The sequence below is a fragment of the Danio rerio genome, chromosome 23 (genome assembly GCF_052040795.2).
Source record: "Danio rerio strain M-AB ecotype USA chromosome 23, GRCz13ab, whole genome shotgun sequence".
In the NCBI taxonomy this organism is placed as follows: Eukaryota; Metazoa; Chordata; class Actinopteri; order Cypriniformes; family Danionidae; genus Danio; species Danio rerio.
In genome coordinates, this window is record NC_141043.1 from 28,705,451 (window position 1) to 28,730,358 (window position 24,908).

A 24,908-nucleotide genomic window follows, 5' to 3' on the forward strand; every position below is an offset into this window, starting at 1 on the left:
AGCTGGGAGAATTCAGCATAGAATATCAACCGAGTTCACGAAAGGGTCTTTCAGTTGATGGCCTTGTTTTCAAAAGAAAAAAGTTTATATGAAATTCGTACTGAAAGAGTGTTATAGCCTTCAATAGTATAACCTTTTCCCCCCACTGTGCTAATGAAGAGCAGTGTGTGTGTGCGTGTGTGTAAAGAACAGCTCAATCTCTTCCACAGACTCCAGGCTGAATGTCCCCGGTGACGTCAGCTGACTGTTTTGGCTGTACGAGGCGCTCCGGACACACAGCGCGCTGCTGCTGCTGCTGCTGTAAAAATGCTGCTCTCGGTGCCGCCAAGGACAGGAATCAACCCGTATAACGGCTACACCAGCAGAACCAGTAAAAAGGTAAAAGCTCTGTTAATGCGCGGCGCCGTCAGCTACTCTGGCCGGCGGAAAACGCAAATTTCCGAGCCTTATCTCTGTTGTGTGTGTAATTGCATGAGTGCGAGCTGCAGTGTCCTTGAAAGTGGAAGCGTGAAAATACTGAAGTGTATGATCGCACGATCGTGCCGGATTAAGCGGCGATGTTAACGCGAGGGTGTATTTAAAAAGTGGCCATCTGAATGTAGATCTATCTGAGAAGTCACAGACTGTACATAGTGAACTTGCGGTCCGAAATGTTCGCGGATAGATACTTATTCATGGTGAAGCCGTCGCTTGAGGATACGTTGCAGTAAATCGGGACCATCCTGTGGCATTTTTTTTAGGAAAATTGGTCTTGAAGGGGGGAAAGAAAATTAGTTTAAGCAAGTTTTACGTTGAGTCATTTGCCCCACCCCTATAAATCCCACTACTATGACGGGAAACATTTAGCTTTCGGATTGACTTTGCAGAGACAGAAAGTCAATGAAGCCGACATAGGATGCCTTTGAATTATTGACTGTTTATTTTCGGAGAGACAAAGGTTAAAATAATAAGGCGAAAAGCTGCGAATTTTGCTTTTAGCGCATATATTTGTGGAAATGAACGCTTGTCCGATGTGTTTGATGAAAGGTTACGTGCAATGTATTATTGAGTATTGGAAAAAAATCATATTATAAATAGATATTAGCCTAGTTATGATTGTTTTTATGATTGTCAATTAACCTACTCCTAATCAAAAGTAGCTTTAATTTGATTAGTTTGAACACAAAGTGACTAGGTTATAAATGATGCTAAAAACATAACACGACACGTAGCCTTTTCTGAATATGCTATAATACTGTTTATAATACAATAATAACCAGTGTGCAAATTATATTTTGCTGATCGGGGGAGGTCAAGTTTTTCAGTAGTAGATTCTTCAATGAATCAAATTTATGAATGTATTTAAATTACAAATAATTTATTAATAAAATAAATACACCTCAGTTATTCAGTGACTATTTTAGAGGTTACTGTAGGTCAAACTATACAAATTATGAGTATAATTATAAGTATAATAAATGATAAAAATGTAAATATAAATGTATATTTATATTATATCTTTTTATTTATTATTATTTAAGATATAGATTAGAGAAAGCTATTTCTTACTATTTAGAGGCTGACCTCCTATACATCATGTTTTCATGTCCTTCAGTGGGGATCAAGTGTTAAGTAGGGGGGTCAATCCCAGAAATTTGAAAGTTTATTTCACTTGCATATTTGCTTTACTGTATTTATCAACATCTGTGATTGATTTATTGTATTTTATGCAGATGCACACCTCTACAAAATCTAAAATTATTTTTATAAAAATTTTTTCCCCAAACAGATCTACTCCAGTGACTTGTTGAAATTGCACTCAATATCGCAATATGTATTACAGGAAAAAAGTATTGCAGTGTCAGTTTTTTACAATAATCGTGCAGCCCTGATTTCTATAACACATGGGGAAAATACTGTTTCAGATAACTTTTTTGAAGATGTTAAAATATAGTTGAAAGAATGCTCCATAGTCATTCAGCATAACATATACATTTATGTAAAATGTAAGCGTATACTTATTTTGAACTGTGCTTAATAAAACATATAAAATAATAAAAGATCATACAAACTGATTATATTTTAAATAATATAAAAAAATAATAAAAATCTATTGCTTACAAAAGGGTAAAACATATTTTGAAGAATTATGGCAAAATATTTTAAATTATTTTGGGTCTGCAGTGTGATTGTTGAATAGTTTTCAAAACAATTTATAATCAAATTCTTGTTCTAAATACAACATAGGCTTATTCTGAAAATGTAGCCCTATATAGATTTCTGGAGATCACAAATTATGTAGCCAGAAGTTCGTATGACTGCATTTCCTCCTTAAAACAAATGCTACGGGGCTCAATGACACAGTTTCTTTTTGCGCTTACCTCTGTATGGACAGCTATCCCACTGTTACCAGTTTGTCCAGTCAGCTTGCCATGTTGTCGGTGGACTTGAGACGCAGAGAGGAGTTTACCATGAAGTCTGACAAAGAACGGTTCCAGAAAGCTGCTAAAACAAAAACAGAAGCCAAAAAATAAAATAAACAAGTAAATAACAGCGTGAGCATGTGTTAAATCTGAAAACATGTTAAAAATCAGGCTAGGGCTTTGCTTTTTCTGCATTGCTTTTTAAAACTGTCGGTTGAGTTTAGGGAAGTGGGTGGGCGGCTTAGTCTGTGCTTTTGAAAACACTATTGGTTGGGTTTAGCGAAGGAGGAGGGTGGGTTAGCTTAACAATCAGTCAGTCAGTCAGTCAGTCAGTCAGTCAGTCAGTCAGTCGACAGCGGCCTCTGGTGGATTTACGTGAGACGAGCAGGCTTGAATGGTACACGTGAAAGAAAATTGAGATTTTAAAAAGTGTACACAGCGCCCCGAGGAGAATTTGCAAAAACAAAAACTGAAAAAAAAGAACCTCCTGGGACGTATTTGGCGCTCTCCAAGAAATGTATATAGTGATACATTTTCATAATGAGCCTGGGTTGTCTAAATATGCCCATACTCATTATTTTTTTAGTTTGAAAATTACTTTTTTTAAGGATGAAAACCATTGTTACAAAGAAACTTAGTGGCTGTCTTTTGCAAATCAAAGTAATAAATATGTTGTTTTTGAGATTCTGGCAAAATTCCACTATTTTTCAAGTTCAAAACGAATAAAGAATCTCAAACTGAACACCTTCTAATGTACTGAGAATATAAGCTTAATTTTTGTTGTTACATTACTGAAAACCTCTTTCATCTTTCATAACTAGCTAAAATTGCCCACTATTTAAACCATGAATGAATCAGGTGCGCTTTAATGAAAATTCTCCATCTGTATCATCTGCCATCTTCATTGCCCTTACAAGGTCATCATCATAGATACGAAAATTACTGTACAACCTGAAGCAAAACTATTAACATGTTGATCATTTTATGAATAACTGGCTGATAACATTTAACCAGGGAGATCAGATGAATAGGAAAGCAATTTTTGACAACGATGGTCTATCTACTCATTAACAGTTTCATAAGCCTACACACTGTGATCTGATCCAGCTTGGCTCTCTAAATGTTCTCTAAATTTCAGCTTCACACCCATGATCACGGCAGAATCCAAGAGCAACGCATAGATGCAAGCAGTTGTCGGGTCACTGATTTCATACGACCTTGTAGTTTATGAAGAAATAAGAGAAGATCGCTGCTATTGGGAATCACGGTTGCATGTTTAACCACAAATTCCCATTGTCCTTTTGTTGTAGAATTGTTTGTAAAAATTTTTTAACCAAAGACATGTTATGCTTATAAAGTGTTGCTCTAGAAACATTGAAATGACTGATAGCAGTGCTTCCTCCAACCGAGCCGCTGAGCAGGCAGGTGTCCGAGCCCATGGTGCATCTCTTCTCAATAACTTGCACAGCGGGGCGAGTTGCTGGAGGTGGAAGTGTAGGTAGTAGCTGAGGAAGTCAGCCGTGTTGGGCAGGTGGGCTCCATATCCCTCGGCCATGAAGAAGACATGTTTGTCATCATCAAAAGGTCGTATGTTGCCAATGGAATGTGGATATTATGCTATCAATCACTCCAGGGATGCCGGTGAAGGGGGTAGACTGTGTTTGTGGAAGTCATTTTGGACCGAATTGAATTCTGGGCATCTGTTTGTAATGAAAAATAGCCTTGTGATGTCAGGTTGCACTTCACCTGCTGGAATGGGCCGGATGAACGAGTATTTATTGGGTTTGAGTAGAGGTTGTAGGCCAAAAGCCTGGAGGCGGCTGTATCAGCTGAGTAGGTTATCAGGGCTCCAGACTGTGAGTAAATGGATGCATGACTGTATTTTCTCGCCAGTGCTACAAATTTTTTGTTAGAGGAGCTGGTAACAGCTGAAACATTGTGATCATGAAAGATCAGTTTAGAATTCCTTGCATTATAAAAATTCCAACTATTATTATTGATTTTCTGTAGTAAAAATAACCGAATATATGTGGGATATTAGACAAATACATTTAATTGAACATGTATTTTACACATAGACAACTTTTGCACATAGACAACTTCTTTTTCTTACGTTATATACACAAAAGTCTTGTCGTCTATCCAAGTTTTATGTACAACAAATAAAAAGTTGACTTATAGTGGATCATTTGGTATCAGAAGTGGCTTATATAAAAGTCAAAGGGCTCTAGATTGTGCTTATTTTACCAAAATAAAATTAGATCATGCCTTGATTTTTAATTATTTAATAAAGACAGACCTAACTTAACAGAAATAATGATTAGTTTAGAATATAAGGTCAAGGTCCAGTGGGAAAAGAATTAATATTGTGTACAGTATGACTCTCATGAGCTTGGAGGACTGCATCCATACATTTCTGCAATGACTCAAATAGCTTAGTAATGAAGTCATCTGGAATGGCAAAGAAAGCCTTCTTGCAGGACTCCTTGAGATCATCAAGATTATTTAGATTTATCTTCAATGCTTTCTCCTTCATCTTATCCCAGATTTGCTTAATAATGTTCATATCTTGTGACTGGGCTGGCCAATCCTGGAGCACCCTCACCTTCTTTTGTTTTAGGAACAAAACAAGAAAGGAAGAAGGAAAGAGCGCTATCCTGCTAAAGAATTTGCCCTCTCCTATGGTTTATAATGTAACGGGCAGCACAAATGTCTTGATACCTCAGATTGTTGGTGTTGCCATCCACTATGCAGATCTCTTGCATGCCCCCAAACTGAATGTAACCCCAAACCATCTTTTTTTCACCAGTCTTGACTGATTTCTGTGAGAATCTTGGGTCTGTGTGGGTTCTAATAGGTCTTCTGCAGTATTTGTGATAACTGGGATGCAGCTCATCAGATGATTCATCTGGAAATTTGACCTTCTGCTACTTTTCCAAATGATCAACTAGAAGTCAAGTTATTATTTTTTTCTTCTACAACTGGGATTGACAACAAGACTTTTGCCAGGTAGTGTACTATAAAACAGCAGGCTTACTATGTTTATATACTGTCCACCGTACACACAACTCCTTAACTTTTCTAATTTTGACTGTAATGTAGTAATAATGTGAACTTTTTGTACAAAAAAAAAAAAAAGGGCTACACAAATAAACTTGTATATTGAATTGTATTATAATGTATTAAAAATGAGCGTCACGGTGGCCCAGTGGGTAGCACAATTGCCTCACAGCAAGAAGGTTGCCAGTTCGATGAGAGTGTATGGGTGTTTCCCAGTGTTGGGTTATGGCTGGAAGAGCATGCGCTGCATAAAACATATGCTGGATAAGTTGGCAGTTCATTTGGCTTGGGCGACCACTGATTGACAAAGGTACTAAGCCGAAAATGAATAAATGAATGTATTAAAAACTTGTTTTATTAAGTCGTATTAGTTTTGCATTTATTTGTAATGAGTCTTGAGGTTATTTGTTTTTCATAAGAGGTGTCATTAAAATCATAATATTTAGCTAGTTTTTGTAATTAGGTTGTTGTGCTTGTGGTTATTGTGATTTACAAATATATAAAACATAAGGTAGTTTTTTTAGGATGTTACTGTTTTACTTCACAAAGATACTTTTACATCAGGATCTGAAACGAAATCTGCATTACTATAAGACAAAACTTAATAATAATGTAGTGATAATAATTACATTAACTTAATAGTTATGAAATCAAATGGTTACATGTGCAGCACGACCCTCTCAGGTGTTGATGCCACCATCTGTAGAACTGATTGCTCTCAAAATGTTAGCTTGTGTTCATTAGGGATGTCAGAATTAATTGTTTCTATAGTGCATTGTGATGCAGATGAGGACAATTCGGTATTGGTTGAGTGACAGCCCTTAACAGGCTATAATGTACTGATGATTTTTTGGAGGTGAGGAAAGCGGGACATGAGCAGCAAACTATGGTGAGGGTGGCGAGAAACGTGTGTAAGTAATTAACATGCTCCAACTATTTTAAAAGCTTACATCTGGGTACATTTAGCTGCTTTTGAGTTTCTTTGTTGAGACAGTCTTTCACTGACACTGTGAAGGTAGAGTAGAGCTCAAGATCCCCTATAGTTCATTGTTAAACTGTTTTCTTTGAGAAGGTGAAATTAAAGGTTCAGTTCATACATCTAACTGCTTGAATTTAATGGCAAAACTGTATACACAAATTAAAACTCAAAATTTAGGATGCATTGAATCATCAATGCATCATGATACTGAATTAAATGAAATCAGTGACATGATTATTGTAATTTAACCAAACCATGAGACCAGTGTAGGTACACACCCCTAGTGTTCATGTCATGTGTATGTATGATGCAGTTTTTTTTTAATTGAAAACTTGTGAGGAGATTATGAAATGTGTACAGGAGTCAAACCAGCACCAGGGATTTCTCTTTCACGCACACATACTGCTCCAAGGGAATGCATCTCTGACAGCTGCATTGAACTGTAACACAAGTATTATGGGAAAACATGTATGCTGTAGCATTCTTTCCTCTATATGGTCATTTTTTTGTGATAGATACTATACACGTTCAGATGGCAGCATTACATTAATTCAACTAAACCCCACAAACAAGAATCATATCTTTTTATCAAGTCCATTCTTATCCAACCAAACCTATGCACATCCTTCGTTGATTCCTATCCAGGGTTCGTTGATTGATTTGCTTCGTTCTGATGCAGGACTTAAAACTATTGCTTTCATGGATTGGTTCTCATTCTAGAGGCAACAAATGCAAATGGATCAAAACTTGCCACACTCTCATCTCATTGCTCAGAGCACATCTGTTATTATTCTGTGATTCAGCTCATATGTTTTGTGCTTTGTATTTCTTTTGGCTCGTTTCCACTAAGTGGTACGGTACGGCATAGTTCGGTTTGGAACGCTTTTATGGCCATTTCCACTGTCAAAAGGCATATTGATCTGAACCGTACCATACCACTTTTTCGGCACCCTTACGAAAGGGTACCAAACACGAGAAAGGGTACCAAAAGCCGGAGCTAGACACGCAGCTGAACACTATTGGTTTACAGAGATACGTCATTCGCTAAGCAAAAAGCCAGGATGAAAACAAAAAACCTGCCATGTTTAAAATACACACACAGCCGAGAGATCTTTTACAGCGGAATTATATATAATAATGAGCCATGGTCGATCCGGGCTCAAACAAACCTTGTCGTCACTTGATGAACAGCCACAAAGGCATGGAGTACAGCTGAATCTACCCTGTGCCTCGTAGTTTTTTACAAGCCAGTATGAAGCGCGAGCCGTTTAGCTTTCTTGATTGCGTTCGCCGCATGTCCATATTTGAAATAACAAACTTCTTGAGCTGATGATAATAACGTGCCCTTGATTATTGATTATTGACGTGCTTTTAAAACCCGATCCCGTCAGACACTGACAAACGCGAGAGTGAAGCGCGAAAAAAAGGAGAAACGGGAAAAAACGCACATTATTTCTTCAGCAAACATGAACAAACTACCTTGTTTTAATTTTTGTCTTCACCTTTTGGACTAATATGAACTTGGAATGATAGAATAACTTTCTAACAGAGGTTACACTAGCTGCTGAAGAATACAGACACAGATAAGAGGTTTTCACTGACTGTAGGCTATATTTTATGTTGTTTTGAACCTAAATAGGTACGAAATGTCTGCTGTGTGTAGTTTTTCTGTAGTTGGTGACATATCGGAGACTGTAAGAGGCTGTTTGTGTTCATATATGTTTATTTATTTATTTAATATAATTACAGACTTTACAGTAGGCTATTTAGGCGTGTCATTGATCTGCAGTTATAATCAAATCCTGTTCATTGAAGTTAGTAATAAACATTCATACAGAAGTATTTATGTGTGTAAGGCATCTGTTTTGTGAGAAGTGCTTTTCATATGATATGTGAGCGGTACAGCTTTACTGTTGAGAGTTCCTCGGTTTAGAATGATGTGACTGAAACTTTCTGTCATACACCACGCCCACCAAAAGGGTAGCCTTGGTAGTGGAAATGCAAGCATGATAAAGGTGACCCGTACTGATCCGAACCGTACCGTACTGTAACAGTCAGTGGAAACGAGCCATTTGTAGCTGTTGTTGTATTACTGAGCAAGAATCTAGATATTTCACTTTATCTTTCCTCCAGGTTAAACCCCAGTTCATTTTAAGAGGCATTAGCAAAGTAATCCAAACAAATTGAGTGTCCAAACAAATCAAACTAACCAAGAAATTAGGCCAGGGTCTAATATAAATACATTCAACATAGGCTCCTTCTGAAAATGTAGCTCTATATACATTTCTCGAGATCGCGAATTATGTAGCCAGAAGTATGTATGTAATGTAATGTAATGTGTATTTATATAGCGCATTTACTGTGTATGGCCATACACCCAAAGCGCTTCACAATCATGAGGGGGGGGTCTCTCCACACCATTTGGAAGATGTGACAGCAGCCACAGGACAATGGCGCCAGTGCGCTTACCACAAACCAGCTATTGGTGGAGTGGAAATACAATGATAGAGCCAATTCAGTGGATGGGGATGATTGGGAGGCCATGATCATAAGGGCCGGTTGAAGGACTTTGGCCAGGACACCGGGTTTACACCCCGACTCTTTACGAGAAGTGCCATGGGATTTTTACTGACCACAGAGAGTCAGGACCTCGGTTTACGTATCATCAGAAAGACAGCGCCCATTGACAGTACAGTGCCCCCTTCACTTTTAATGGGGCACTTGGACTCACACAGACCACAGGTTGAGCGCCCCCTGCTGGCCTCTCTAACACCACTTCCAGCAGCAACCTAGTTTTCCCATGTGGTCTCCCATCCAGGTACTGACCAGGCTCAGCCCTGATTAGCTTCAGTGAGTAACCAGTCCTACAGTGTGATATGACTGCACTTTATTTTTAAAAAGAACGCTACGGGGCGGTATGACGCTGTTTCTTTTTGTGTTTACCAGCTGATCGTTTACCTCAGTATCGACGGCTTTCCGCTGTTACCAGTTTGTCCAGTCACTCGTCGTGAACGTTGGAGGATTTCAGATACAGAGTGGAGTTGACCGTCACGACAGGGTTCGAGTTTGGAGAAGAACAGTTCCACAAAGCTAGTAATACAAAAACACAAGCCAACAATTAAGAGTAAATTACAGGGGGAGAATGTGCTAAAATTTAAAAACGTGGTAAAAATCAGGCTGCCGCAAAGGCTTTTCTTTTTTTGCATTGCTGTTGAAAACACTGTTAATTAGGTTTAGCGAAGTGGGTGGGTGCTGGTCAATCGGTGCTTTTTAATACACTATCGGTTGGGTTTAGGGAAGGAGAAGGATGAGTCAGTTGATTGGTCAGTTAGTCAGTCAGTCAGTCAGTCATTCAGTCAGTCGACAGCGGCCTCTGGTGTATTTACGTGGGAAGAGCAGGCACGAATGGCACTTGTGAGAGAAATTTCAAATCTGAAAAAGCATACACAGCAGCCTCTGGTGGATTCGAAAAAAAAATTGCAAAATAACGTAGCTCCTGGGACGTATTAGGCACTCTCCAGAAATTTATATAGCAATACATTTTCAGAATGAGCCATAGTTGAATTTATTGGACTGCCATATTTTTTCCAAAGTGTTAACACTTTTATTTTTTGACATTTTGCTTTTATTTGACCGGACAGTAGAATGACAGGTAGTCAAGACAGAGACAGAGGGCCACAAGCCGGGATTTGAACTTGGGACGCCTGGTTCACTGCTGCACTATACTGTATTTCGGCGAACTAACCAGTGGGCTAGGACTAAACCAAGCAATTGTTTCACTATCAGAAAAGTAACTGACAACAAGAAACAAAAAAAATCTCCCACAGACAGCAATATATATACTTTAGTGAGGGGATAATATAATAACCACAACTCAATATTAAACGAGTGCAAAGACATCTTTATGTCTTATAACCTTTGGGCTGAACAAGCACAGACTGAAAAAGAAAAACAAATATTTCTAGTGTGCATGTGTCGTTTGCTTGTGTTTCGCACATTGTCAGATGGAGTATACACTTTAAAAGTTTGTGTGTTCAACAAAAAAAGTAGACTTTGGGCTTGAGCCAGAAAGTTGGATGATAAAACCAGATTGGACAACAGTCCCATTTGGAATATGTTATAAGAGTCTTGGTCATAGTTTTGTAAAGCTAAAGAAAGCCTGTATATTGATTTTTAGTTGCTGTGGCTTTGTAGAAACGCACAGGGAGAATGTCAGGTGTGGGTAAAACTACCAAACAGTGTTTCTGCAGTCATACTGCAGCTCTCATTGAGTCTGGCCATTGAGGGGCCTGTTGATACTGATGCTGAAGCTAAGCAAAAGGACTGTTAGTCTTTGCACACTTATATTATTCAGTTGGCTTCATTTTATTTCTTTTTATATTCTTCTCGTCAACTTTTGTGTGACTTTTTCACATTTTCCCTGCTGATTATTCTTGCACATTGTGTTTTCAATGTGCATGGTAACACTTTGAATACAAGTACCAGTTTTGGCTAACTACTGGCTTATTGCCTGCATATTATTAAAATATTGGCTGTTTATTAGTACTTATAAAGTACATATTCCCCATGATCGTATTACATCTACATCCCTAATACTACCCAATACATAAACCCAACTACTACCTCAATAACTAATAATAAGCAGCAAATTAGGAGTTTATTAAGACAAAAGTCATAGTTAATTGTTTATTAATAGCCAGAATGGCACCTTTAAAAAAGTGTAAGCGCAAATTTTATTATTATTATTAATATTATTATTCATTCTTTCTTGTCGAATTAGTCCCTTTATTAATCCGGGGTCGCCACAGCCGAATGACCCACCAACTTATCCAGCTAGATTTTACGCAGCGGATGTCCTTCCAGCCACAACCCATCTCTGGGAAACATTCATGCACACATTCACACACACTCATACACTATGGACAATTTAGCCTACCCAATTCACTTGTACCGCATGTCTTTGGACTGTGGGGGAAACCGGAGCACCTGGAGGAAACCCACGCGAACGCAGGGAGAACATGCACAGAACTCCACACAGAAACACCAACTGAGCCGAGGCTCGAACCAATGACCCAGCGACCTTCTTGCTGTGAGGCGACAGCACTACCTACCTACTGCGATAAAACAATTCAGCCAAAATGCAACTTCACATGCTTTCGTTCATTCTGAAAGTTTAATGTGAATCTTCGCTCTTGGTGTGGAAAAAGCTCTACTTCCACAGCTCTTGTGCTTATGAGTTATCAGGGGACATGAATTTTTGCTGATTTTTTGGGTTGTGAAAGCGTGCAGCCACTGGTCTCTAATTTGTTCCTTAAGTGGCCCAAACTCAGATAGGCCTGGTAAGCCCTGCATGTCTGCTATAAGCACTGCTGTCAGCTCTGCCTGAATGAAACCCACAGGAGAATCACACTCTGTGGGGTGGCAAAATGAGGCAAATCATTTTACAGAGTATGAATATTTCAAGCTCATTAGAGTCTCCCAAATATTCTGTGACCTTTCAGGTAATGAAACACACTTTTTATCCGGTGCAATGGTGAGATTACATCCAGTGTAATGTAATGTAGAGATTACAGTTTTGAGATTTTTGTAACATTGATATAACACTGATTATAATGTGTTCTAGTGTCTTCAGTGGCATTGATTTGTCTGGTGTATACTCTTTGTTATTCTTCTCAGCATCACTCAGTCTAGAAAATATATAAAAACAGCTATAAAACCCATACATCTCAAATAAACAACTGCAAAACATTCACTGTTTTGAGTTTAAAATATAAAGTTGGTTGCAACACAAGCTGGAAATTCTGGAGATTGCGAATTATGTAGCCAGAAGCCATTTCGTTTTTGAAACGAGGGCTACGGGGCGGTATGTCGCCGGTCTTTTTCATGCTTACCAGCTGAATGCTTATCTCTGCGTGGATGGCTTGACTGCTGTTTCTAGTTTGTCCAGTTAGCTCGCCATGTATGTCTGTGAACTTGAGACGCAGAGAAGAGTTGACTATGAAGGTGTCTGAGTCTGGTGAAGAACGGTTTCAGAAAGCGGGAAAGACAAAAAACAGAAGCCGAAAAGTAAAATAAACAAGTAAATAACGAGATAATGAGAATGTGATAAAATTTGAAAACGTGGAAAAATCAGGCGAGGGGATTTCATTTTCTGCATTGCTTTTTAAAACTGTCGGTTGGGTTTAGGGAAGTGGGTGTTTGGCTGGGTGGGTCAGTTGGTCAGTCAGTCATTCAGTCAGTCAGTTAGTTGACAGCAGTCTCTGGTGGATTTATGCGAGAGAAGCAGGCACGAATGGTACTTGCAGGAGAAATGTGAGATCTCAAAAAATCATACAAAGCAGGCTCTGGTGGATTTGCGAAAACAAAAACTGTAAAAAACATAGCTCCTGGGATGTATTTGGCACTCTCCAGAAATGTATATAGTGGTACATTTTCAGAATGAGCATGGGTTGGTTTTTTGGGCGGTTAAGTAGTTTAGATTTTTTACTTTTCTTATAACATTTTTACTTGTTCCACCACAAAATATAAAAATATTACATCAAAATAAACAATAAAAAAATTATTACATAAAAAATATCAAATATAAATATGTAAATGTAAAAATATATAAATGTATAATATATAAATATATAAATGTAAAAAAATATATATGAGCAACATCACACTAGTAGCATTGCGATATGGCTGTATATCGGCACTGGTGGGAGGCGTGCATTGGCACGAGGCCGCAGTTCGAGTGCCTTAGTGCCCCCACCAGTGCCAATATACAGCCATATCACACTGCTATGAGTGTGATATTGCGTTTATACAACAGTTTGACGGCATAATTGTGTATATAAAAACAAAATCAAACATGGAAATTCTCAAAAACCCTTTTGTATGAGGAACTACTTTCTTCCGCGTTGGATTCAAATCATAAGCTGAAAGTTAAGCAGCTGAGCAAGCATCTTTTAAAGATTCTAACGACACTTTAGATCTGTGGTGTCTGCTTGTTGCTGGTTGTATGTGGGCGGAGTAATACACAAAGGGTAAAGAGGCTGTACAGGTGCTGATATTACTTAAATATATCACAGCCAATCAGCCAATCAGATTCGAGAACCAGACAGAACTGTTGTATAAATATATATATATATATAATTATTATTATTTTATTAAATATTATAGTCTACAGTCATATAGTAAGTTAATGAATTTTTTTTTAACTATGCAGAAAATAATAAAATATAAAATACGCACTCTGTAAAATGCTGTGTTGTTTCATCCCAAAATTGTGGTCAAATATATGGAGAAACTGAATTATCTAAAACCCAACTGATAAAACATTATAAAGTCATTATAAAACATTATAAAAAATAGGCACAATTTAAAATAATAAAAGCAACACAGAAGTTTTTCAGTAAATAAACACTTTACTTTAAACAAATACTTTATACTGTAACATTTGCACTTTTACTCATAAAGTTAGTGATTTTAGAGAGCTATTTGAATCAGTCAGGAGTACGTGCTGTAGATTTCTGGACACAGGCTCTGTTTCTGTTGGTAGCGCCACAGAAATGTGCGTTTACTCTCACAGAAATCCTCCTTCACGGGACGGATGACTGCTGAAAGACACAGCTCTGAAAAGCAAGCAGCCTCATAGGAGAATCGTTCCCCTCCTTCCTGCACTCTTGGCAGAGATGCAGATTTCTCAGATAAATGACCTGGAATTCCTGGAATTCCCTTCTCAAACATTGTGCTTGCATCTGTGGCAAAGACTGTTTTTCAAATTCTTTCTACTCGAAGTGATTTTCTGACACTGTTGATCAGCCAAACGATATATACAGACCGAGAGGCTGAGAAAACGCCTGACAAGATGTGATCCTGATTTGTGAGTGTAACTTGTAAAGGGCGGAGAAGTGAAGAATTGTGGGGTTTTTTTTCTCCTTGTTTAATCCAGTGAGCCGTGTTTGGGGGGAAAGTGGCATATCTCACAAGAATCTCCATATATATACATGATTTAGACACAAGGGCTCTTCTCATTTCTCTGGGAAATAGGAATGAAGAGCAGGGTTGAGGTATACCTGGATTAGGGTATACAATCTCAATATCAAATATATTTAATTTATATATGATAATGATGGTTTATATAGTCTATATTTTATATGATAATACTATTCAATGTCTTGTCCCCCCTGTTTATTTTTTCCCCAATTTTTGTTTATCGAATAGAAGACATTTAAAGGCTTAACTAGGGTAATTAGGTTAACTGGGCAGGTTAGAGTTATAAGGTAAATCTTTGTAATGATGGTTTGTTCTGTAGACTATCGAAAAAAATATATAGCTTAAAGGGGCTAATAACTTTGATCTTAGAATGTTTTTTAAAGAATTAAAAAACTGCTTTTATTCTAGCTGAAATAAAACAAAAAAGACTTTCTCCAGAAGAAAAAATATTATCAGACATACTGTGAAAATTTCCTTGCAAAATCGAAGGGGGGCTTATAATTCTGACTTCAACTGTATATACACAGTTAGGTCCATAAATATTTGGAGATCAACACAATTCTAACATTTTTGGCTCTATACACCAACACAATGGATTCGAAATGAAACAAACAAGATGTGCTTCACCTGTCAGCTTTAAATTGAGCTTTAATTTGAGGGTATTTACACCCAAATAATGTGAAGGCTGTAGGAATTACAACAGTTTGTATATGTCCCTCCCACTTGATACGGGTCCAAAAGTAATTGAAAAATTGGCTTTAAAGCTGTTCCATGGCCTGATGTGTGTTCTTCCCTCATTATCCCAATTACAAAATATATTTATGGACCTAACTGTTTATTGCAATAATTACAATTTCTAACAATATTCTAACTGTACATAAAATAAAAAAAACTGTACACAAAATGCATTATTTATTTAATATTTTAAGGCTGAGAATAAATTTGTTGTTACATTTTTTAACATTAAACAACTAAAATCTAATCATTTTGGCCACGACTGTATATACAATAGTGGCCGAAACTATTAGGTTTCTGTTGTTTTTGTTAAATTGACCTGTACAATTCCCAAAAAAAAATCAATTCTTTACCGAGTCATTTTTATCAAAGACTATAGAGTATACAACATATGTCACTCGTATAGTTTTGAATAAGGTAAATCTGTAATGGTTAATATGGCGAATGAAGCCCCACCTATCATCGATCACTATAGACTGACGTTTGTTCGGGGGAGAATCTTGGACTAGATGTGCGCTTTTACGACAGTTTTTGTGGTGAACAAACACGCTGGAATTTGTATGAAACAAATCAAGGTACAGTCCGTCCTGTCAAGCGCACATCACATGACAGCAACTACTCAAGCGCCTCACAAACCTGTAAAAAAAGAGTTGCTGTCATTTCTGGAGGAGAATCGCCATCAAGACCAAGTTGTGAATTACTTCTGAAGACCAGCCCGATCTGATGAATCATTACTCATCATAGGATTATAATGTGTAACACTGCCATAAATAAGGTTGGTGTCGTGATCTCGTTCTTTTCGAGTACGCATGCGCATTAACTTGGCCAACCTAACAAAAAATTCAGATTTTGATTGATTCAAATGTTTAGGAACTAAACTTATGGGACAGTTGTTGTTTAATTTTATTGTTGATTCCAAATATTTAATGTAATCGTAAGCGTGGCAAACAGTTTTGCAGAATTAAATGTTTCCCCATATGCACAAGCATACTGCCCAAGAGGTGTTTCAAAGATGGCTGCCAAGTGAAATGACTTGCCTTGAAGGGATTTTGTTTTTATGTTATATATAAACTAAAGAATGAAGCCATCATAAGAAGATTTATGTCATTTTTTCTTTGAAAAAAAAAACTAGGCATGACTTTCAGAAGACATGAGATATACATACCATATATTACAATTAAAAGTGGATTAAAGCATTACAACTCACTTAATTAGATGGTTGTTGTGCTCAGAGCACCAATCTGCATGTTTCATGAATATTTGGCAAAAAGGGTAACATTTTTAGATTTTAAATTTAGATGTTCTGTTTATTTTGAATACTGCATTTTATTGATCCTCAATAAAATAAAATGTAATGCATATTAAAAATTAAAACATAACAAAACCTTTTGCATAATGCATTACATCCATAGATGAACACACCTTTAAATATCTATTTTTTTAAGCAAAAAGTTAAATAATTAATAGTTAAATTTAATAATGATTTCCGAAACCAGATTTTTGAATTAACCATTCTGAAAATATATATTTTTTGTAAATCAGAAGCAAATAGTATTATTTACAGTGTACAAGAAGAAAAATCGCAGCAATACAACATCATGACCAAAATAGCTTCATTTAACATTTAATTTCCACACTCACTATCCTTCAGCTTAGTCCCTGATTTATCACCACATCGGAATAAACCACCAATTACTGAGGCATATGTTTTATTTTCTATTTTACTAAACTAAAACCTACTCAATAATGTGCATTTTACTTTTATCTCATATCATTACCTATAAAAACAAAAAACCCGACTACAGTCGTCGCATTGAAACTCATTTCTACCAGTGCCTATATATGAAATCCATGTGCAAGTTACTTCTGCATGCAACATCAGTCTGCATTATGCCGCAGTGTGTGCCGGCAGGTCATTAAATGTCCATATTCCACAGCAAAACCCGAAGCACAGCTCGCGATACTGCAAGCTATGCGGGTTGGAGCATTTATTTCTATTCACAGTCACACCTGGTCCCAGCCCTTTAGAGGCAGATCCCCTGCTAACCCTCCGCTGCCTCCCGTGACCTCTATTTCTGCAAACCTTCCCAAGAGCCTGCCCTAGTGCCACTGCAATGGAGTAATCAAGAGAGGTGCAAACCCTGCCACGCTCTCATTACCACACTGCGCATATCTATGGAAATGAAGAAGCCGCTTCCACTGCAGTACTGCTGTCCTCAAGTGCAAATAAGGGGAGGCTCTCGACTTTCATTATCCACCTTTTTCCTCATGGCCCAAGATGCTTTGCGTGAATTATACGGCTGCACGTTATTGAAAAAAAAACAAAAAAAAAACATTGCAATATTTATTTTTCTGCAATATAATATGCAATTATTTCACCAGATGACTTGAATAACCCTATTAGAAATAATTCAGTTTTAGATGTATTGGGATGTTGTAGGGGAGTGCATCTAATACTAATTGGCAGCATAGCACTGAATAAAAAAAACAGTGCTTTTTGTTTTCTTGAGAGTCTTAACAGTATTCAGGAACAGAAATTGAACAGTAATCTTCAATATATAAATATTTAAAGGGCTGTATGATGTTATAATGTAATGTGTTTGTTTATGCATTTTAAGGCTTAAGAACACATTTTCCTCATACCAAACATTACTGTTGCACGTCTACGCTTCGTCTTATTGAAATCTTCAAAAAAAGTGTGATGTGCTCTTATTGGCCAGCCATAGCGTGCACTGTAAAAAATTCTGTTATTTTACTTTTTTTCGGCAGCTTGGGTGCCTTAAAAAAATATAAATAACATTCATTAAATTACAGAAATATGCCATAAAATAACGGATGTTAAATTACAGAAACGTCTATTTAACATACGTTATTTTATGTTTTTTTTGACACTCCAACTGCTGGAAAAAACATAATAAAATAACGGCCGTTAAGTTCTAGATATTTACCATTAAATAACAGATGTTAAATTACAGAAATGTCTGTTATTATTATTATTTTTTTTCTGACACTCCAACTGCTGGAAAAAAACAAACATAAAATAATGCCCATTAAATTAAAGAAATTTACCATAAAATAACGGATGTTAAATTACAAAAAAGTCGGGTTGACGTGCGTTATTTAACTTTTTTTTTTTAACGACACTCCAGCTATCAAAAAAAAACAAAACTATAAAATAACGGCCTTTAAATTACATAAATTTGCCATAAAATAATGGCTGTTAAATTACAGAAACGTCTGTTTAGCGTATGTTTTTTTTATGTTTTTTTTTGTCCAACACTCCAACTGCTGGAAAAAAAACACTGGCTATTAATTTAAAGAAATTTACCATAAAATAACGAATGTTAAATACAGAAACACCTGTTTAACGTCTGTTATTTAGCATTTTATTTCGGACACTCTAGCTACCGGAAATAAAATAACATAAAATAACAGCCATTAAATTACAGAAATTTACTGTAAAATAACGAATGTTAAATTAAAAAAAGTCTGTTTAGCGTATGTTATTTCACAATTTTTTTCCGACACTCCAGCTACTGTCAACCCTGTAACAAATTTGCAATATCAGCTTCCAAAGCAGTGCTGACAGTTAAAAATATCATCATTATTACATATTCATAGCATACTATTATCTATGGAGGTCGAATCTGATTTATAAAAATAATTTTTTATAAGAATTTTTTATAAGGGTTTGAGACTTTGCCTCTTCTTATTTATTTTTACAAACAGTTCATAAATCTCCACATATGTCATTTGACCTGTCTAAATACAATTAATCTTTATTAAAGCTACAAATGTTATACTTCAATGTGCCTGCATGCTTACAATTCACTTAAAAATGCTTTCAAAGTCATCTGCGTTAATAAGACATGCAAATAATAAACTTTCACTCTAATGTGGTTAAACTTTCCATTGATGTGTTTGGCTCTGTTGTGTTAGCTCAACTATAACCCTGACTCTATATTGCACATCCTGCAATGTGTCTATAGGAAATGCGTACATTGTAATGTCAATGCAAAATCGATATATTGTGCAGCTCTTGAGTGAATTGTAAGAGTAACATCCTTTAAAACCCCTTAACTCACCGATTTGATAGTGTGATGCTTAAGTTTACTTCACTATATTGCAGGTAAATCCTAATCTAATCATGACAAACTATATATCATTGGACAAGTCTAACTCTTCTCAATACATATTTTACTGTTGTTGTTATGTCTTTAATTACTTAGGAAGAGTAATAGATCAAAATACATTTACTGTCACCCTTCAACCTGTGAGACCATTTAGTTACATTTTTAAGCCATAATATTATAGTCTAAACATAAAGCAATCATGACTAACTATAAATATCACTTAAAAGCCTAATTGAAAGCTTATTTTTGAATGATATAACTGAGCAACAGTTTTTTTTAATTAATTTGCGACTATGATGCAAAGGATGCAACTAAGAGCTGTAAAACATACTTTGCTACAGCAATCTACATTTTTTATGCTTTTAGAAGGTAAAGTTAAATCAAATACCACCAAACTGTCCATAATACTTTAGAATTTGATACCTACTTTACAAATATTGTCAAAAGTATGATTCATATTCCTACACAAAGAGAGGGGGCGCCCTGGTGAACATGTTTGATACGTGGCCAAACAAAATCTTACTGAAAGCTTGTTTTTTGAGATAACAACTTCAAATTTGGAATTTAATTTGCTTAGATATTTAGCTTTTATTTATTTCCTTTTTTTCAAATTTGGGCTAAAATTGGTTTTGTAAAATACATATTGTATGAAATCAAAATAAACTATACATTAATTATTTTTTTATATTCATAAACTTAAAGGCACATGACATTTAGTTTTTTTGTTTAACTTTTTTAACTTTTTTTTTTACTTTAGCCATAATTTAACAAGTGTCTTCTTTAAAATGAGACCAAGGTTAAATCACCAAAGCTTTAAGGATTGGCATTTGTTTTAATCGAACATAATTTTTATGTTTATGTTCAAATAGTGGGGACAACAGTTAATGGGTGAAACTTTAAAGAATCAATGAAGGTTTTTTTAAAACTGAGTATAGGTCATTATTCTCCTCACAGTTTACCATCAATTACTAAAAGGCCACTTATTAGTATTAACAAAATACTTTTCAGTCGACTATAATCCCAAAACTCGAATCAAGTCTTTCTGCAACAATGTTTCAGTTGAATGTTAATGAAATGTAGGAAAAATCAACAGGAACTATACACAGTGATCTGAAAAAAGCTTTGGATATGCTTGTGATACTAATGTCACGTTAAAATACCAAGTGAAACGTTATTTTTGTGATGGATAAAATAAAACACAAAGTCAATCATGCTTTACTCGATTTTCACTGTGTATTGATTGTTTGCAGCACAGCCTTGTTACTGAACATGATTTACTTCAGTTCTTTTGAATAGAGGTTCTCAGTTCAATGTATAATTTGAAATGCTGTAGTCACGTGTGTAAAATGTGGACAAGTGAAACTGAGATGTTCAAGGGCAGCTTTGCTGGTATTGATTAGTTGTTGACAAGGGTTTGCTCTGCATTCAGGTACACCAAAGCAAACAGGGCAGATGGAGCATGTGAGGACGGTGGCGATGCATGAATCACTGTCAGGACTCGGAGGAATGTCTAGACCTAATATATCACATGCTTTGCATGTTCTGGAATTATGGCTGTAGGTTTAACAGATGTACATGAATGGGAGTTGTTTGTGTGCGGTTCATATGAGAAGTCATGAGAGTAGTATAAAGATTTAGTTTAAACAAGATGTTTAAAATGCATAGCTGGCTTTAATTTCTCGGAATGCAACCACAGTTTAGAATAGATTGGAGACATAATTGTTAATAGATATTTTACAATATAAAATCTATAAAAAGGCAGAATTTTTATCTACTCCTCCTCTTAATTGATCACTCTGAAATGCTGATTTGGTGTTCATGAAAGATTTCTTATGGCCAATGTTCATCCGGTTTATTCAAATGTACAGAATGCTCAAAAAGACATTTATTGCAAATATAAATATATTTTTAATTATAAATGTTTTTACTTTCACTTTTGATCAATTTAACAATTAATTTAGCATTATTGCTTAATAAATTATAAACCTAATTTAAAACCAAAGAAACAAACGTAATACTAATGTACAGCTATGGAAAAATAAATTTAAAAAGTCTTTAACACTATTAGTTTCTCCGGATGTATGTACTTAATTTACTAGGTAAGAATTGAAGAAATGTTTTGTTTTTTGTTGTTGTTGTTTTTACTAATTGTCATTTTATGCTCAGAATATATTTTTAATTAGGAAGAAAAGTTATAAGTACTTTGCAGGAAAAATGCATATATATATATATATATATATATATATATATATATATATATATATATATATATATATATATATATATATATATATATATTAGGGATGCTCATTTCGGTTAATTTTGCTAACCGACAACCGCCGCTCATTAATCGGTTAATAACGGTTAACTGGTCAGATTACTATTAATTTTATATTAAACAAATTGACGTGTCTATTTTTTGTCTGACACATTAAATATTGCATTTTAAAATACTGATTTATTTTTATATGCTAGCATATTAATAAGAGAACAATACAACAGAGCATTTTCACGCACATGCAGTGTTTAGCACAGAAGAACAGAATAAACTAAATAAAATGAATAAAATAAATAGGACTGCCCTAAATTATTTTCCTACTTAAATAATTCATTTATATTACAAATCGAAAACACTGACTGATTATTTTTAATAACCGGCATAGGCTGTTTTTTTCCAATCATATTTTTGTCTTCCGTCAAATAAAAATAGCAGACTTCCTCAAATCGCTCGCTCCACGGAAAATTTGCATTTATTTATGCCCTGCTGTTATTATTATAATCACAAAACCTTTTTACATTTTTAATAGAAATCATTATTTTAAAGATTATGTTTTGCTATATGGTTTCCTCTCTCTCTCCCTCGCGGTTCAAGTGCGCGCGCTGCGTGATGAAAAGACAACAACGCGCGCATATGTTTGTAAACAGTTTTGTTGTTTAAATATGATATTGCATTAATGTGCATCCATGCTTTATAAGCTGTAAAATAAAAGGTAAAGCCTATTTGTTGCGTTTATGACGCAGATCCAGGTCAACATCAATGCTTTTTTTTGGCATCAACACGTCTGTTTCAAACAGCAATATTCTTCTTCCATTTTGCTTCTTTGGCAAATGTGTCTGTAGGCACGGGTTATACGTTATCGTCCCGCAAGTTAAGTATGTCTTGCAGTTGAACAAGTGGCCGACCACAGCTAACATGCTTTTTTCATTCCAAAAACGCGAGGCGCACCTCACTGCCTTTATGTTGACAAGGAAAAAAGAAGAGAAGAAGCGCGGCCCTCTTATAAAACAACTGAATCAGCTGGGTATCGATTGTGCAAAAGTGTTGCTGTCTATGTTGTTACAATTGTAATATTTAAAAATATTGTGATATTCAAGATTTGTACATTCATACAGCTCTGGATAACTTAAAACAGCGATTAGACCTTCAGAGCGGCATTAATGCGTCCTCAAGTAAAGCGAAACGGCTATAAACTCCAGCAAGATAGAGTGATTATATGCAGAGCATTATACCTTTATCTATAAATAAAGTAAAACTATAGAAACTGTGTTCATCTTAACTGAAAGCTTCTGCGAGTTTGCTGGCCTCACGCATCGCACCTGTCAGTCAGTCAGTCAGCACGTAACGCCAAAGGATTAAACAATAGCGCACAGCTAAGTTTGCGCTGTTATAATCCACTTACCTTTTAATACGTTTTGATGCGATTATTATCCGCTAATAAAAACAACAACAACAATGACTGAATGTTTTGAATGGGTAATGTAGCCGTGGAGGGATGCATTTTGGTCCCCGCCATGGAAGAATGAATGTAGCGGAAACCAAGCTCTTTAAAAGTTCTCTCTAGTTGTCTTGACAACACAAACTGCTGCTCTGGGATGAGCCGCGTGCAAAAGATGCCCCTCTTAACGCAAAGGCGCATTCAAATTGGCCCTTAAGCAGCCAAACTAAAAATATATAAAATAATAATTTTAATCGTTTAACTGATAGCATTAATCAGTCACCAACGCACCCTTTCGGTTAACGGTTAATCGAATATATATATAATGGTATATATATACACACACACACACACGCACACACACGCACTCAAACATAGAACTATAAATTGAGAAACTGAGCATTTCCAACTGTTCTCTTAATTTTGAATGGTTTAAAGTAAAGTGAAAGGTATAACTATTTAAAAAGACAATTAATTAGTATTTTGAGGCTGCGCCATGCTCCTGAAAGAGTCTTTTAATATATCATCAAATAGTTCTTGCTCTAAAAAACACCTAACAAGATTGAAAGTTCATGTACAATTACATTTTTGTGAAAATATTTTAAATCACTGTAAAATTAAAAGCAGCTTTTATTTTTTGCTCAGAAAGAAAATAAAATTCAACGTGAGACATTCCAATGTATACATGTAGAAAAAGCAATGCATTTGATAGTTATAACATGGTAATTATATACACAAAACTAATGATATTTTTGGATAAAATTGCTAATTAATATGCTTTGATTTGCACAACATCTCTCTGGATTGTTGTCATTAGGGGGTGTTGTTATTTTTAGCCTGTAGTGTTTGTGTGAGGAAGACTGGTGTTGTTAGGTGTGCAGCAGCGCTCAACCTTGAACAGCGTTGCAGGGCAGATGGGCTTAGCGGGGGGCAGTGGTTCAGTCATCTGTTTCCCATGCAGAGGCAGAGTTAGCCGAGTCGAGCAGTCCTAATGAGACAGCGCTTTCTGACTGCACACAGCACATGAGAGGGATTAGCGCTCAACGCTAACAAGCTCAAATCTCAATTAGACAGGCTTCTATAACTAAGTTCAACCGGCTCAAGAGGAGAGAGCAAAAGAGAAGAGTCCTATATATGACATGACGTTTGTGTGGGCACTTCAGGATGTGCCCCTCTTTCTTTTCTTCCAGCAATCTCAGCCAAGCCAGTGAACTTGTGGCATGTATTAAACTGGCCTATTGTTCCCTGTCTGAGATTGGGTTTCACAGGCTTGACTAATGAAATACTTCATCCTTGCCTGCCCCTCTGACTGATGAGGAGTTAATTAGAAAACTAACACACAACCTCTCAGGAGAGGGAAAGCCCCTGGCTTTGGACACAACAACAATCGGAGATGTGTTCTTTAGTAGAACCCGCTTGTTTTTGTAAACCACAACACATACTGAAGGGAGAGTTGATCAAAAAATGTAAATTCTGTCATTGTTTACTCATCATGTTGTTGCGAACCTGTACAGTGCAAAGCTGAATCACTGAATAAGTGAGAAATAGATCAATCAGACGCCATTTAATCATTCTTTTGAGACACTGGTGGTGTCAAAAAGCTGAAAAATGCCTTCATGCAGAGGTAGGAGGACAAGAAAGCACGTCTAAATCAAATGATTGTCACATCCTGTTCAGTGAGTTAATGTTTGCTGCAGTATTTAATGTCACTCTGTAAAACTGTTTAATCCTGCACCACATACACACGACAACCTATTTAGTCATTTTTTTGAGGTGGAAACAAGTTAAATATCACATCATTATCTGCAATACTGGAATTGATATGTGAAAGTCTCTATTTTTACGATCTATGGTTTCGTACGTTTCACTCTCAGAAATAAAGGTACGAGAGTTGTCGAGAGCT

General features: G+C 36.1%; 2 protein-coding genes across 9 annotated transcripts in view; one reads left to right on the forward strand and one right to left on the reverse strand.

Annotated features, from left to right (window-relative positions):
- Positions 1-24,908, reverse strand: part of LOC147831308 (uncharacterized) — a 57,314-nt gene that overhangs the window by 14,139 nt on the left and 18,267 nt on the right. For 3 of the 7 annotated variants that reach the window (XR_015523644.1, XR_015523642.1, XR_015523641.1), the window contains exon 1: positions 2,361-2,484. The gene's annotated coding sequence lies outside the window, so the exon portion shown is untranslated. Of the gene's footprint in view, positions 1-2,360; positions 2,485-9,399; positions 9,532-24,908 lie in introns of those variants that run through there. The other 4 variants (XM_087307251.1, XM_087307252.1, XR_015523638.1 and 1 more) reach the window with 3 other exon arrangements.
- rbms2b (RNA binding motif, single stranded interacting protein 2b) overlaps positions 243-24,908 on the forward strand; it is a 57,019-nt gene continuing 32,353 nt past the window's right edge. The window contains exon 1 of one of the 2 annotated variants that reach the window (XM_087305574.1): positions 243-378. In XM_087305574.1, coding sequence (XP_087161700.1) covers positions 307-378 — 72 coding nt within the window. In that variant the 5' untranslated portion in view covers positions 243-306. 2 annotated transcript variants of the gene reach the window in all.